The sequence below is a fragment of the Schistocerca americana genome, chromosome 1 (genome assembly GCF_021461395.2).
Source record: "Schistocerca americana isolate TAMUIC-IGC-003095 chromosome 1, iqSchAmer2.1, whole genome shotgun sequence".
In the NCBI taxonomy this organism is placed as follows: domain Eukaryota; kingdom Metazoa; phylum Arthropoda; class Insecta; order Orthoptera; family Acrididae; genus Schistocerca; species Schistocerca americana.
This window is the reverse complement of record NC_060119.1, coordinates 1,119,266,772-1,119,283,366: the sequence shown is the minus strand read 5'-3', so window position 1 is coordinate 1,119,283,366 and position 16,595 is coordinate 1,119,266,772. Positions and strand designations below refer to the sequence as shown.

The following is a 16,595-nucleotide window of genomic DNA, read 5'->3' as shown; positions in this document are numbered from 1 at the left end:
GTTAAAGTAGGCCTTGTAAATATTGTCCATGCCTTTGAATACCACACTGAATTCGTCTCTGAAATGAGTTGCGAATCCTCTCAGGCAGTCCTGGAGAATTCTTTAAATGATGGAAGGCTGCTTCAATCCGCAAGCGTAATTCCTCAAGAGAATTGATCTTGGTAGCATAGACCAGGCTTTTGTCGTAACCCTATACACAGAAATCCATGGCATTTAAATCCGTAGGCCCTCCTCTGCCTATCCAATGTTGACCATACGTTCGAGTTAGAAACCAGCGCACTCGTAAATGAAAATGTGCTGAACCACCATCATACATGAACTGCATGTTCAGGCGTTGGTTCAGTGAGATATCATCATGTACATTTGGAAGTGATGATGATGAGGTTCCATACTCTGAGGAGCATAGGGAACAATGTGGGAGACCCGCACTGCTGACTAGGCAAGGTCCTAGCGGAGGTGGTCTGCCATTGCCTTCCTCCGACCGTAATGGGGAAGAATGATGATGATGAAGACGACACAAAAACACCCAGACATCTCGAGGCGGGGAAAAATCCCTGACCCCGCTGGGAATCGAACCCGGGACCCCATGCACGGGAAGCGAGAATGCTACCGGGAGACCATGAGCTGTGGACCATTTGGAAGTACAGTTCGCAAAACAGCATGTACTGCTGCCCGGTTAGTCTCTGTGGTAGGAAGTGTGGTCCAATTATGCGGCCTTCGAGCAGTGCTGCTCAGAAGTTCAAAAAATAACGCTGCTGATGTCGTGATCACGTGTGTTGCGTTACGATTTACATCGGACCAAATGTGACAGTTACAGTAGTTTCTTGTACGACTATATGATAGCGGAACAAACACTGGTAGCAGTTACTTCTGTAAAATATCTGGGAGTATGCGTACGGAACGATTTGAAGTGGGATGATCATATAAAATTAATTGTTGGTAAGGCGGGTACCAGGTTGAGATTCATTGGAAGAGTCCTTAGAAAATGTAGTCCATCAGCAAACGAGGTGGCTCACAAAACACTCGTTCGGCCTCTACTTGAGTATTGCTCATCAGTGTGGGATCCGTACCAGGTCGGGTTGACAGAGGAGATAGAGAAAATCCAAAGAAGAGCGGCGCGTTTCGTCATAGGGTTATTTGGCAAGCGTGATAGCGTTACGGAGATGTTTAGCTTGCTGTCCAAGTTTCGAAAGGGTGCGTTTCTGGATGAGATGTCGAATATATTGCTTCCCCCTACTTATACCTCCCGAGGAGATCACGAATGTAAAATTAGAGATTCGAGCGCGCACGGAGGCTTTCCGGCAGTCGTTCTTCCCGCGAACCATACGCGACTGGAACAGGAAAGGGAGGTAATGACAGTGGCACGTAAAGTGCCCTCCGCCACACACCGTTGGGTGGCTTGCGGAGTATAAATGTAGATGTAGATGTAGTTACAAATACCGTCACGGGTAAATTTAGCCGCATCCGTGAACAGAATACTGCTTACAAACATAGTATTCAGCGTACACTCTTGTTGCACTCATTGGCAGATTCTCTCTAGGAGGGAAGTCCGCATTGTTGAGGGCTTGTACTCGCTGGAGATGATATGGATAGAGTACTTGCCGATGTAAAATCCGCCACACACTGCTATGACTCAGGACACACTCTTGGGTAGCGATCCTCCTTGTTAAAGTACTCAGACGTTCGTGTACAATGCCTAACACCCTGTCCTCAACATCGGATGTTATGGATCTGGATCGATCTTCTCGTACATGGTGTGCGAATCTCCCGGTTTCTCTAGGGCGCTGATGTACCCCGCTAAATATACGCTTGTCAGGCAGCCTGCGAAGAGGAAAAGCTTCTTCATACAATCGCACAGCCTCAAGGGCACTGCCATTCGCTTTGTCATACGTGAAGTGCATGTCAGCGTTCTCTTCATTGGTGTAACCTCTGTCCACGTTCGTAACTGCTTGTGAGGTCGTAACGGCACAGTGCACGAAGGTGCAAGGGGAAGTGTAGTTGGCGCATGCATGAACAAACAGATAATCGATCCCAAATCGTGAGATACCAACGCAGATACCGCGGTATCCAGGGCTTTTTCAATTGGTTCCCAACTCGAATTAATGCGATACCTCGGCAACGGTTGGTTTGCGAACCCATGTGTATTGGAGTTTTTTAGCTATTTTTGGCCTGTACTTTCCATGTGTGAATTATTGACCATCACTTTTGAAACATCCTGTACACGTATATTAAAAAGCGTAGGACAAATGCACATCCCTGACCTACCCCGCTCTCTATTTATATCTAACATCATTGCTAAGTTTTCGTATAGGTTTCGTAAAGCATTTATTAAGTAGAATGGGTGCCGAACCCTCTTTTGTTTATTATGCTCCACCATTTTTCCCATTGGCTTTATCAAAGGCCTTTTCCAGTCCAAAAACTGCTAAGCGGATCACTCGACTAAAGTCTGCAAGTTTGTCATTGACCTGTTTTATTACACCACACTTGATGAATAAAAGTTTGTATGAGAGTATTATTTACATGTTCAGTTCCACTCCAATATGCTGTGCATTATTGCAAATTTCCCTTTAATACCACTGATAAGAGATAACTTGATTTACGAAGTTAAAAATGCCCATTTAAAAATCGCGTATTGATATACTCTGGTACCGAAAGATCTACGTCTATATCTACATCTCTCCGCAAGCCGCCTTACGGTGCGTGGTGGAGGGTTGCATGTACCACTAATAGGCATTTCCTTTCCTGTTCCATTCGCAAATAGAGGGAGGGAAAAACAACTATCTATATGCCTTCGTATACGCTCTAATTTCTCGTATCTTATCTTAGTTGTCCTTAAGCACAATGTACGTTGGCGGTAGTAGAGTCGTTTGGCGGTCAGTTTCAAATGCTGGTTCTCTAAATTTTCTCAATAATGTTGCTCGAAAAGATCGCCGTCTTCCCTCCAGGGATTGCCATTTAACTTCCCAAAGCATCTCCGTAACGCTTGTTGTTCTAGCCTACAAGTAACAAATCTAGCAGTCCGCCTCTGAATTTCTTCGATGTCTTCCTTCAATCCGACCTGATACGGATCACAAACACTCGAGCAGTACTCAAGAATAGGTCCCACCAACGTCCTATATGCAGTCTCTCTTACAGGTGAACCACTCTTTCCTAAAATTCTCCCAGTAAACCGAGGTCTACCATTCGCCTTCCCTACCACAGTTCTCACACGCTCCTTTCATTTCATATCGCTTTCCAATGCTACGCCCTGGTATTTAAACGACGTGACTGTGTCAAGCAGGACACTAGTACTCATCCCCATTTTTCCACATTTAGAGCTACCTGACATTCATCACACCAAGTGGATATTTTGTCTAATTCGTCTTGTATCTTCCTGCTCAGCTTCAACACCTTACCGTACACCACTGCATCATCAGCAAACTACCACGTATTGCTGCCCACCCTATCCGCCAAATCATTTATGTATATAGAGAACAACAGTGGTCCGACCATACTTCCTTGGGGCACTCCTAACGATACACTTGTCTCTGATGAACACTCGCTGTTGAGGACAACATACTGACAAGGGAACCTCCCCATCGCACCCCCCTCAGATTTAATTACAAGTTGGCACAGTGGATAGGCCTTGAAAAACTGAACACAGATCAATCGAGAAAACAGGAAGAAGTTGTGTGGAACTATGAAAAAAATAAGCAAAATATACAAACTGAGTAGTCCATGCGCAAGGTATGCAACATAAAGGATTGCCTGACCTCAGGAGCGCCGTGGTCCCGTGGTTAGCGTGAGCAGCTGCGAAACGAAAGGCCTCCCTCCAGTGAAAATTTTTTTATTTTCAGACGATTATCAAAGTTAAGGCACTCAAACATAATCAACTTCGCTCTCCAAAATTCCAGGACATGTTCAGATTTGCTTGGACCCATGCAGGATTTGACGGTCTACACACGGAAAAATTTGAAAACGTTAAAAACATATGTTTTGACAGAGCACAGGGAAAACTGTGCGACTGTGATACTATTGCATTCATTTGTTGCAGTTCATGTGACAAACTCTTATGTTTTCATCACTTTTTTGGGAGTGATTATCACATCCATAAGAAAACCTAAATCGGCAATGTAGAAGAATCTTTTTACCCACTCGCCAAGTGTACAAGTTAGGTGGGTCGACAACATATTCCTGTCATGTGACGCACATGCCGTCACCAGTGTCGTATAGAATATATCAGACGTGTTGTCCTGTGGAGGAATCGGTTGACCTATGACCTTGCGAGCAAATGTTTTCGGTGCGCATTGTAGAGGCACGTCTTTTCGTCTACTAATCGCACGGTTTTGCGGTGCGGTGGCAAAACACAGACACTAAACTTATTACAGTGAACAGAGACGTCAATGAACGAACGGACGGATCATAACTTTGCGAGAATAAAGAAAGTAAAATTTTCACTCGATGGAAGACGTGAACCAAGGACCTCTCATTCCGAAGCTGCTCACGCTAACCACGGGACCACGGCGCTCCTGACCTCATAATATTCTTAATGTTGCTTATGTTGCGCATGGACTACTCAGTTCGTATATTCTGCTTTTTTTTCGTAGTTCCACACAACTTCTTCCTGTTTTCTCGATTGATCTGTGTCCAGTTTTTCAAGGCCTATCCACTGTGCCAACTTATAACAAAATCTGAGAGGGGTGCGATGGGGAGGTTCCCTTGTGAGTTCTATTGCTTAAGAAGTCTTCGAGCCACTCACATATCTTTGATCTTATATATGCTTGTACCTTCGTTAACAGCTTGCAATGGGACACCGTGTTAAATGCCTTCCTGAAGTCTAGAAATATGAAATCTGGCTGTTTCCCATCATTCATTGTTCACAGTATATCATGTGAGAAAAGGGCAAGCTGAGTTTCGCAGAGCAATGCTTTCTAAAACCACGCTGCTTCATTGACTAAGCTTCTCAGTCTCAAGAAAGTTTATTATATTCGAACTGAGAATATGTTCAAAGATTCTGCTGCAGACCGAAATCAGGGATATTGGTCTGTAAAAAAAATGTAGGTCGCTTTGGCAGAATGGATAATCAGAATACCCCCAGAGTCTAACAGCTCATCATTTCAATTAAGATTAGTGACAGTCTAGCTCACCTAGTAATATTTTTGCGGTCCTTGTTTTACTTTAATTCATTACATTAGAGTTGGGCTAAAACTTGTACACTCCTGGAAATGGAAAAAAGAACACATTGACACCGGTGTGTCAGACCCACCATACTTGCTCCGGACACTGCGAGAGGGCTGTACAAGCAATGATCACACGCACGGCACAGCGGACACACCAGGAACCGCGGTGTTGGCCGTCGAATGGCGCTAGCTGCGCAGCATTTGTGCACCGCCGCCGTCAGTGTCAGCCAGTTTGCCGTGGCATACGGAGCTCCATCGCAGTCTTTAACACTGGTAGCATGCCGCGACAGCGTGGACGTGAACCGTATGTGCAGTTGACGGACTTTGAGCGAGGGCGTATAGTGGGCATGCGGGAGGCCGGGTGGACGTACCGCCGAATTGCTCAACACGTGGGGCGTGAGGTCTCCACAGTACATCGATGTTGTCGCCAGTGGTCGGCGGAAGGTGCACGTGCCCGTCGACCTGGGACCGGACCGCAGCGACGCACGGATGCACGCCAAGACCGTAGGATCCTACGCAGTGCCGTAGGGGACCGCACCGCCACTTCCCAGCAAATTAGGAACACTGTTGCTCCTGGGGTATCGGCGAGGACCATTCGCAACCGTCTCCATGAAGCTGGGCTACGGTCCCGCACACCGTTAGGCCGTCTTCCGCTCACGCCCCAACATCGTGCAGCCCGCCTCCAGTGGTGTCACGACAGGCGTGAATGGAGGGACGAATGGAGACGTGTCGTCTTCAGCGATGAGAGTCGCTTCTGCCTTGGTGCCAATGATGGTCGTATGCGTGTTTGGCGCCGTGCAGGTGAGCGCCACAATCAGGACTGCATACGACCGAGGCACACAGGGCCAACACCCGGCATCATGGTATGGGGAGCGATCTCCTACACTGGCCGTACACCACTGGTGATCGTCGAGGGGACACTGAATAGTGCACGGTACATCCAAACCGTCATCGTACCCATCGTTCTACCATTCCTAGACCGGCAAGGGAACTTGCTGTTCCAACAGGACAATGCACGTCCGCATGTATCCCGTGCCACCCAACGTGCTCTATAAGGTGTAAGTCAACTACCCTGGCCAGCAAGATCTCCGGATCTGTCCCCCATTGAGCATGTTTGGGACTGGATGAAGCGTCGTCTCACGCAGTCTGCACGTCCATCACGAACGCTGGCCCAACTGAGGCGCCAGGTGGAAATGGCATGGCAAGCCGTTGCACAGGACTACATCCAGCATCTCTACGATCGTCTCCATGGGAGAATAGCAGCCTGCATCGCTGCGAAAGGTGGATATACACTGTACTAGTGCCGACATTGTGCATGCTCTGTTGCCTGTGTCTATGTGCCTGTGGTTCTGTCAGTGTGATCATGTGATGTATCTGACCCCAGGAATGTGTCAATAAAGTTTCCCCTTCCTGGGACAATGAATTCACGGTGTTCTTATTTCAATTTCCAGGAGTGTATATCTGTCTAGACCGAAGGAAAGTTAGGAACAGCAAATGCTTGAATATGCACGAACTAGTGACACAAATGGAGGGTTGGAGAAAAGTGGATGTGGTTATAGACAGACCTGCAATGTAGCCTGAGGTCTGGGCTGGGTTACAGTGTGACAGTTTGGTCTTTTTGAAACAACCCATTTAAAACAATCGTTTTATAAACTTCATGAAGTATTTTCAGATGTCCAGATTTGCAAGGTGGTAATCAGCAGGAAGCTTGGAGTATGACTTCAGTTTTATGTAACATTCTGTTTTATGTGATCGCATTCTGCACAACTATATCAGGATCAGAATAACGAAGTCATTGATGGCTAGTTGTTTACAGGACAGCTACCACAGCAATCATCAATCAGACAATGGGCTTGTTCACACCTTTTGTTCTGTTCACAGTTGTCACATTGTTCTGCTACCTCAAGTGCTAACTGTAACAGACAATAATTGCAGACAACGCTTGTGGCCCATAACATAACAGTTTTGATTTGTTTCCATTGTTTCTATGTGCGGTCAGCAGTGTGTTTAATTTATGCTATATAATGTCCCTAAATTAGTTGCAAAAGTGAGGAGAAAAATGAAATAAAATGAAAAAGGGGGAGGGAAAGTAAGCCTGGCTCCAGTATAGACCTTTATGGGGAGAACAGCACTGTGCGGTGAATGCCTGCCTCTTACAGTGGAAGCACCTTAACCAGGCCTCATACTTCCACAAAAGCAGAAGACATGCACAGAGGTACAAATTCCTTAAATGTTTTACATTATCGAAACTGAAGTTGTTTTATGAGTTGAAATGTTAAATAAAGATCGCCTTTCAATTGATATCTAGATGTTACAATCTAAATTTCAGAAAGTTCAGATCTTATTGCAAAATATTTTATGTGTCTGCAACAGGCTTATTAGCATCTCTGTTAAGAAAGCTATTCTACTTCTTACTTTTCATTTCTTATAGATACGTTCACAAGCAAGAAACTATTATTAGGAAGTGTCTTAAATGATTCGGGTGAAGTATGATCAATATAAAATGAAGTCTGCATAATTTTCAGTAATAAATATGTCCTGTTAGCTGCATCTGTTTCTGGAATTTCTGAAACCTCACAAAGTCTATATCAATGTAGATATTCAAGCTCTGTAAGTATAACAGTTTTGCAGGAAAACATGTAACAGTGTTGTTTTGTCTTTATTTATTGATGAAAATTATGAAATATAATTATGGAAATTCTCTAGTTTCTTTTCTCCAATTACAGAGTTGCATCTACCCATCTGTCCACGCACTGCTGGCTAGGTGGGTTCCACCAGATGAGAATGGTCGCTCGGCAACAATTGTATATGCTGGTAAATATTTTTCATTTGTTGTTGGGACAAAGATGACAGAAAAGTCTGTATGAACAAATTAATGACAGATCAAATTAAAATTTGCACTCCATTTCTCTACTCATCTTAGTAACATTTTATTGGACTGAGACAATGCAAGATTTGTTTTAGTGAAAAAATTGTTTCTACTTTCATAAATAAAATTGATATATGGAAGCTGACCTTATTAATGAAAGTCTGGGTAACTGAACACAGACACTGGTGTCAAACTGAAGAGGCCAACTGACCAGTCCCCTTTCACTACTGAAAGATTTTTGTGTCAGTTAATTTCAATCTTAATATTCAGAAAAACAATATCCAAAAATAGCTAACGAATTATATAAATGTTTGTGAAGCTACACTTCTAATATTCCATACAAATCCATTAAAAATTTAGTACTAGTATTTTCACAGTAATTTTACATCATTGTTTACATTTCTGCATATATTGCAGAAATTTAAAATAAAAAATTAAATAAAAGGCTATTGAAACAATGCATTTCTTCTATTGACGACCACCTATTACTGAAACACAATGTGTTATGAAAACTAACCTGAAATCAACAGAAAATAAATATAAAATATTATGAGCACATTTAACTGCAGCTCACTGTAGCTCAATGAAACATATTCTGTGAGAAAAATGATGTAAATACAAAAAATACACCCAGTATCAGGTACTTCATTAAAGAATGTGATCATGTAATGCATTACAAGCTATCTAAGACAGTTAGCATTTGTTGAAGTCATCAAATACTTACATTTACACATCATGTCTATGCAGGAGAGTTCATGGAAAAGTCAGGAATAAAGTGATATCTCAGAAGATTACTTTTGTGTTTTAAACTGCCTACTTCAGTCAGCTGTGCCAGGCTTTCAGTCTGTGGGTTGTTACCAAAGGTTTTTTCCCATGAGATGTCATGTAGGCAGCACTTGTGCTACAGCCCCTTACATATAATTCCTGCAAGAACCTTGATGACGAGATTAAAATTATTAGTTTGCCCAGTGGCAGCAAAGCAGCCATTCTTCCCAAATTCCATATGGAAATGGAAAGAAAAACATCTTAACATGTGATAAGTGGGAAATACTCTCCTGCACACATTTCATAGTGTTCCGTAGAGTATTGCTCTAGACATAGGTTGTAGCAAAACATAATAGTCTGAACTGCTTGAAAGTAAAAACTGAGACTTCGCAGTATTGCAATGAATGTGTCAGTTACTGAATGATTAATGCTATTAGCATGAACAGTTCTAGACAGTTTAACCATAAAGTGTGGATAAAAATGAAAAGTAAATGGAAACAAATATAGAAAACTTCAGTTGAGGAAATAAAGAACTATTAAAAGTGGCAGTAAGAATGGTAGGTCTTTCATCCATTATGCAGGGTGAACACTGTAACTGTAATGAACTGAAGTTTTGAGTAGTGACTGCAAACAGCCACTTTTTGTGTTGGTAGAATTTTTATTTCTCATTACCAGTTTCAGTTCACATAATGATGCTTCATCAGGTGGTACAGCTTTAGTATTCACTCATAGCATTGCAGGAATCTTGTGTAGAGTTATTTGATTCTGAATGACTACTCCTGGGGCACAAATTACTTCAGAAAACATTGCTTATATTCACCTATATGTTAACTACACAGCACTACCGGTACATGCACTTTGGCTAAAGTAATGCAGTGCAGCATTACATTCTACAGCTGATGACACTATGGTGAGAGCAACCAATAGCTATGTCTCTGGTACAACTACCAGTGGGCAGGCACACAACCATTTACTACATTCAGTAGCGCAACTTTTGGACTAGTAGCCAGTCACACTTGTATGAGCCAAATATAAATTCAATAACAACAATCCAGCCTCCTGAACAGTCAACGAGCAATTTACAGCATAATATGGAACATCAAATGAGAATTTGGGAATGGTCCATGTGGACAATGATGTATCCTGATACAAGTTTTGACTCAACTAAGTTTTATTACATTCAAGAAACATTCTCTCAATTGGTGATCATACTGAAACTAACATTCAGAACAATTAAACATGAATATTACAGCAGCCCAAGCAAACAATCAGTTTCTGCACAGGTAATGTTTTACTTGAGCAGTGTCTCAGTCCAGTACTCTAACTCGCTAATGTCATTTAATTCCCCACATTTATCTAGTTCGTACAGTCGTTTGTGTAACAGTCACATATAAATATCAATACCGTTGTTCATGATAACTCACAACAAGTAGCACACCTCTGCACAATTGCATTATACCAATAAATGACAATAATATAAACTATTTGTTCAGAGGCTAAGCTGTTTTGTAATTGTGATGGACTTCCTGTTTTGGCACACAACCATTGTAGTGGGATATTTTTGTTTATAACTAATTCCTCTGTTAGAGTAACAGTATGTCACATAGTCTCTTTCTATAGCTATCTTCATTCTCCTTTGTATGTCATGTCATTCGATTGTAGAAAGAATGCAGCTTTTCCTAAACAACATATATAATCTCAGCAACATTACTAAATTTAGTGTAGTACATAGGTAGTGAGATCTTTATTGGGATTGACATTCTATTGTGATTTTTTGTGTTTCTTTTTTGTGAATATATAATTTAGTGTTAGATACACTCATAAACTCATCGTGTGAGCATGCTGCCTGCTAGCGATCGGCCATGTGGTGTGCTTAACACTGCGGGATTTCCTGTAAGCAGTTGAACAGCCATCCGTGGCTCAGCTGTCCCAGCCTCCCTTCCAGCATATGTCTCACTTTATACAGCCACTATGTATGTCAGCTAGATGTCACTCAGCACAGCCTTTGCTCTCTCTTATTAATTTATGCATATAAAACCTATGGCTTGCAGCATTACCATAGCTCAAGGTCATAGGGCCTGGAGTGATCTGCAGAGGGCCTTTGCTTGGCAATGGGTGACCTATGGCTGATAATAATGATTATGAGTGTGCTTTGACCCTTGCCATCCACAGCATCCTGCCCTTTACTGTTCCACACCATTCAATACTTGTATCTTCATGACTTGGAAAGTGAGGGTTCTAATATAAGGATGCTAGCATATAGGGTGATATTTGTTTTGTTATTTTATTAATTCACTTGTTACCTAGTCCCCAAAAATAATCACAGACATTCTAGACTGTGTGACTGTCTCCAATATGGGTTTGTAAGCTTATTTTCCAATTTAGTGATTTTAATCGACCCAACATCTTGATCATAATTAATTTTTTAAATATTAATCACATTATCAAGTAACCATACCCGAACAGCTCTTTCCTATCACTAGACAACACTAACTCAGAATTTGTTGTGAAGCAGGGTAAATCTTACAGTGTGTTGGTATAATTGGTGTGTTGGTTCATGGTGTGGGTTCCTGTAGTCATGTCCTAGTTCATGAACCATGGGCAATGTATGAGTGGCCAAGTAAGTGGTCCCGACAGTTGGGATACCGGTTACTTTGGAATAGGGCTTGGCATCTCGGACATATTCTGAGTCGTGGTCACCTTTGTGCTCGTATGGCAAAGACTACCAAATCCACCGGTTAGTCCCTCAACCGTTAGGGGTAAAACTCAATGGGACTCGGGGCAAGTAAGGTTAGCAACCTGATTCCCTGGTACTTTAAATATGATGCTGGCAACAATCAGAGCAAAATGCCTCGGACCTTTGGAGGTGACGGAGTCCCACCTCTAACTGACAAACCAGGGACTCCTAAGATACGAGTTGGCAAAGAAATGGTAATGAGATGGGGAACTATTAATATCAATGGGGGCTACTCTGGGAAGAAGGTAGAGCTGGCAGAGGCTGCAAGTAAGATGGGGCTGGACGTTTCAGCTGTTAGTGACATTCGGGTAAGGGGTGAGAAAGAAGAGGAAGTGGGAGAATACAAGGCCTACTTGTCAGGAGTCAAAGCAGGAATAGCACGATGGGGTGTAGGGCCTTACATCAGGAAAGAAATGGAACCCAGCATAGTTGCAATAAGGTATGTAAACGAACGACTGATGTGGATGGATTTGACAGTATCTAGCAAGAAAATTAGGATTGTGTCAGTATATTCGCATTGTGAAGGGACAGATCAAGATAAGATGGATAGTTTTTATGACACACTCAGTGATGTAGTTGTTAGAGTAAAGGACAAGGACAGTGTTCTGCTCATGGGGGATTTTAATGCCAGGATTGGAAATCGAACAGAAGGCTATGAAAAGGTTATGGGTAAATTTGGAGAGGATATGGAGGCCAACAGGAACGTGAAACAACTCTTGGATTTCTGTGCCAGTATGGGCTTAGTAATCACAAACTCCTTTTTTAAACATAAGAACATTCACCGGTATACTTGGGAAGGCAGGGAACCAGATCTGTCATTGACTATATAATAACAGATCAGGAATTCAGGAAGGCTGTGAGGGACACACGTGTATTCAGGGAATTCTTTGATGACACTGATCATTATTTAATCTGCAGTGAAATTGGGATTGTGAGGCCAAAAGTGCTGGAGGTCAGGTCCATATGTAGGAGGATAAGAGTGGAGAAACTTCAGGATAAGGAAATCAGGCACAAGTACATAACAGTGATCTCAGAAAGGTACCAGTTAGTTGAATGTAGTCAATTACAGTCATTGGAAAACGAATGGACAAGGTACAGGGACACAGTACTAGAAGTGGCTAAAGAATGTCTTGGAACAGTAGTGTGTAAAGGTAGGATGAAGCAAACAGCTTGGTGGAATGATACAGTCAAGGCAGCCTGTAAAAGGAAAAAGAAGGCGTATCAAAAATGGCTACATGCTATAACTCAGGTAGACAGAGAAAGTTATGTTGAAGAAAGAAACAAAGCCAAACAGATAATTGCAGCATCCAAGAAGAAATCTTGGGAAGACTTTGGAAACAGGTTGGAGACTTTGGGTCAAGCTGCTGGAAAACCATTCTGGAGTGTAATTAGCAGGCTTCAAAAGGGAGGTAAGAAGGAAATGACAAGTATTTTGGACAGGTCAGGGAAACTGCTGGTGAATCCTGTGGATCCCTTGGGCAGATGGAGGGAATATTTTGAAGAGTTGCTCAATGTAGGTGAAAATACGATCAGTAATGTTTCAGATTTCGAGGTACAATGGGATAGGAATGATGATGGAAATAGGATCACATTTGAGGAAGTGGAGAAAATGGTCAATAGATTGCAGTGCAATGAAGCAGCTGGGGTGGATGAAATTAAGTCGGAACTCATCAAATACAGTGGAATGTCAGGTCTTAAATGGCTACACAGGATAACTGAAATGGCCTGGGAGTCGGGACAGGTTCCATCAGACTGGACAAAAGCAGTAATCACACCAATCTTTAAACATGGAAACAGAAAAGATTGTAACAACTACAGAGGTATCTCTTTAATCAGCGTTGTGGGCAAAATCATCTAAGGTATTGTTGAAAGGAAAGTGTGAGTATTAGTTGAGGACCAATTGGATGAAAATCAGTGTGGGTTTAGGCCTCTTAGAGGTTGTCAGGACCAGATCTTTAGCTTAAGGCAAATAATGGAGAAGTGTTATGAGTGGAACAGGGAATTGTATCTATGCTTTATAGATCTAGAAAAGGCATATGACCGGTTTCCTAGGAGGAAGTTATTGTCTGTTCTACGAGATTATGGAATAGGAGGCAAACTTTTGCAAGCAATTAAAGGTCTTTACATGGATAGTCAGGCAGCAGTTAGAGTTGACGGTAAATTGAGTTCATGGTTCAGAGTAGTTTCAGGGGTACGACAAGGCTGCAACCTGTCTCCACTGTTGTTCATATTATTTATGAATCATATGTTTAAAACAATAGATTGGCTGGGTGAGATTAAGATATGTGAACACAAAATAAGCAGTCTTGCATATGTGGATGACTTAGTTGTGATGGCAGATTCGATTGAAAGTTTGCAAAGTAATATTTCAGAGCTAGATCAGAAATGTAAGGACTATGGTACGAAGATTAGCATCTCCAAAACGAAAGTAATGTCAGTGGGAAAGAAATATAAACGGATTGAGTGCCAAATAGGAGGAACAAAGTTAGAACAGGTGGACGGTTTCAAGTACTTAGGATGCATATTCTCACAGGATGGCAACATAGTGAAAGAACTGGAAGTGAGGTGTAGCAAAGCTAATGCAGTGAGCACTCAGCTACGATCTACTCTCTTCTGCAAGAAGGAAGTCAGTACCAAGACTAAGTTATCTGTGCACCGTTCAATCTTTCGACCAACTTTGTTGTATGAGAGCGAAAGCTGGGTGGATTCAGGTTACCTTATCAATAAGGTTGAGGTTACGAATATGAAAGTAGCTAGGATGATTGCAGGTAAGGGTAGATGGGAACAATGGCAGGAGGGTGTGCACAATGAGGAAATCAAAGAAAAACTGGGAATGAACTCTATAGATGTAGCAGTCAGGGCAAATAGGCTTAGATGGTGGGGTCATGTTACACGCATGGGAGAAGCAAGGTTACCCAAGAGACTCATGGGTTCAGCAGTAGAGGGTAGGAGGAGTCGGGGCAGACCAAGGAGAAGGTACCTGGATTCGGTTAAGAATGATTTTGAAGTAATAGGCTTAACATCAGAAGAGGCGCCAATGTTAGCACTGAATAGGGGATCATGGAGGAATTTTATAAGGGGGACTATGCTCCAGACTGAACGCTGAAAGGCATAATCAGTCTTAAATGATGATGATGATGGTGTGGAGCTCCAGTACATAGTAATAGTGAACGATAGATGGCGCAGTGGTATGGAGTACACAACACACTTTATTTTATAGAAACTCAGTACATACAAGGACACACAACAGAACACACTCGAGTCACAGAGTGAACTCCACTGCTTCCATCAATAATCAGAGATAAGACTGTGAGTGACTTTCTCTGGCTAGAGATGGTAAAGTTCCCACAGAGGTCCCCCACCCCACCCGGATAGTGCAGAGCACAGTGTGGAGGCAATGACCATGGATCTGTAGTGCAGGCAAGTGTGTTCTGGTGTAGGGTATAGAGATGATTGATATGGAAATGGGTGGGTGCATGGATAGCATGGCTTACGCGGGTGAGCATGAGAGGGAGAGGTGAGGAAAATGTCTTCCCCCAGTGCTTGTGCATTTGGTGGGTCTGTGAGGAGCTTGCTGCCTGGAGGGGCAGCAAGTAGTGGAGATGGCCAGGTGGCCATCATCAGTGAACTGTGTGTGCACAGTTGCAGCACTGATGTTATCAAGTGAGGTGAGAACTTCTTGGGAATAGTGTTCCTGGGACTCCAGTTATCCCGTGTAGTCTTCATAGATGCCTGTGACTACCAACTCCTTGTCTGTAACCGTGAGGCTAAGATGCTCCAGGCAGAATCAGCAGACACTGAGTAGCATCTGGAAAGGAGAGGATGCAGTCACAGGGGGCAGGTTTTAGTCAGTTGCTAGAGCACATGACTGGCTTGCCATTACACGTAATGTCATAGGTGTTGGGGCCGCATTGGGGGTGAAATGTGGTGTGGACAGTATCATCATGCAGAATGACATGGTCACACATGGGAAGGTCTTTGGAGGTGAAAATTATAGTAGGGGAGGGAGGGAACATGAAGTTTGGCAATGTGATGCCACACACTGTCAACCAAGATGGGAAGCAGGGTTGGCATACAGGGGTGGTTGGAAGAGATGAAATCACTGGGGAAGGATAGTGTCTCCCAATATAAAACCTCAGGTAGTGAGGCATTGAGGTCTTGTTTATGTGCCATGCGGATGGTGGGGTGGTTGGAAGAGATGAAATCACTGGGGAAGGATAGTGTCTCCCTCATGGCAAATAAGAGGAGCCTTTAGGCTGCAATGCCACCTCTTGACAATCCCATTAGCTTGAGGGTGGTAGGCAGTGGTTAATATTGCATTGTTTACAGAGCTTGGCAAACAGTAAGGACTCAAATTGCATGGAGGCAGGAGGCAGGGCAGCCAAAACCCAAGAACAAAATAATCATAAGACTCTTGCATCCATTTCAGCAGTGATATCTTGGATGGGGATAGCCTCTACCCATCATGTTACCTGGTCAACAATGGAGAGGAGGTAGCGGTAGTTGCTGGATGGGGGAAGGGCACTGACCAGATCCACACAAATGCATTGGAAATGTCCCTTCAGTATCTGGAAGGTGCCTAGCAGGGGCTAAGTGTACCATGTGATTTTACGTCGCTGGCACAGTTCACAGGCCTTCATCCACTATCTGCAGTCTCATTTAAGTATTAAAAAAAGTATTAAAAAGGTGTATAAAATTTAAAAGACAAGTAATAGGTCTGACACTGGGATGGCCGAGGTTGTGAAACAGGTTGAAAATAATTCTGCAGGAATGTTGTGGGACAAGTGGGTGTGTGCAACTCAAGTACATGCCACAGAGGACAGGGCAAGTTGAACAGGAGATAAACTTAGGCTAAATGATGAGGGTCATGGAGGCATTGTTTAAGAGGTCCTGTAGCTCAGGCTCGTCCTGCTGAGCTTCAAGAGCTTGTTGAAGTTGATCTTGGACAAGATGGCACCAATGCTTGGCAAGCAGTCAGTGACTAAGTTGTCTGCGCATTTCATGTGACACAGATGTCCATAGTAAATTGTGAGATGGTAATGGCAGAGGCACGGGCTATTGGTAG

The 16,595-nt window shown here is 43.0% G+C and overlaps 1 protein-coding gene across 1 annotated transcript in view; it reads left to right on the top strand.

The window, feature by feature from the left end:
- Window positions 1-16,595, top strand: part of LOC124618973 (putative inorganic phosphate cotransporter) — a 165,792-nt gene that overhangs the window by 106,407 nt on the left and 42,790 nt on the right. Inside the window, exon 4 of the mRNA XM_047145390.1 lies at window positions 7,886-7,973. Coding sequence (XP_047001346.1) covers window positions 7,886-7,973 — 88 coding nt within the window. The remainder of the gene's footprint in view (window positions 1-7,885; window positions 7,974-16,595) is intronic.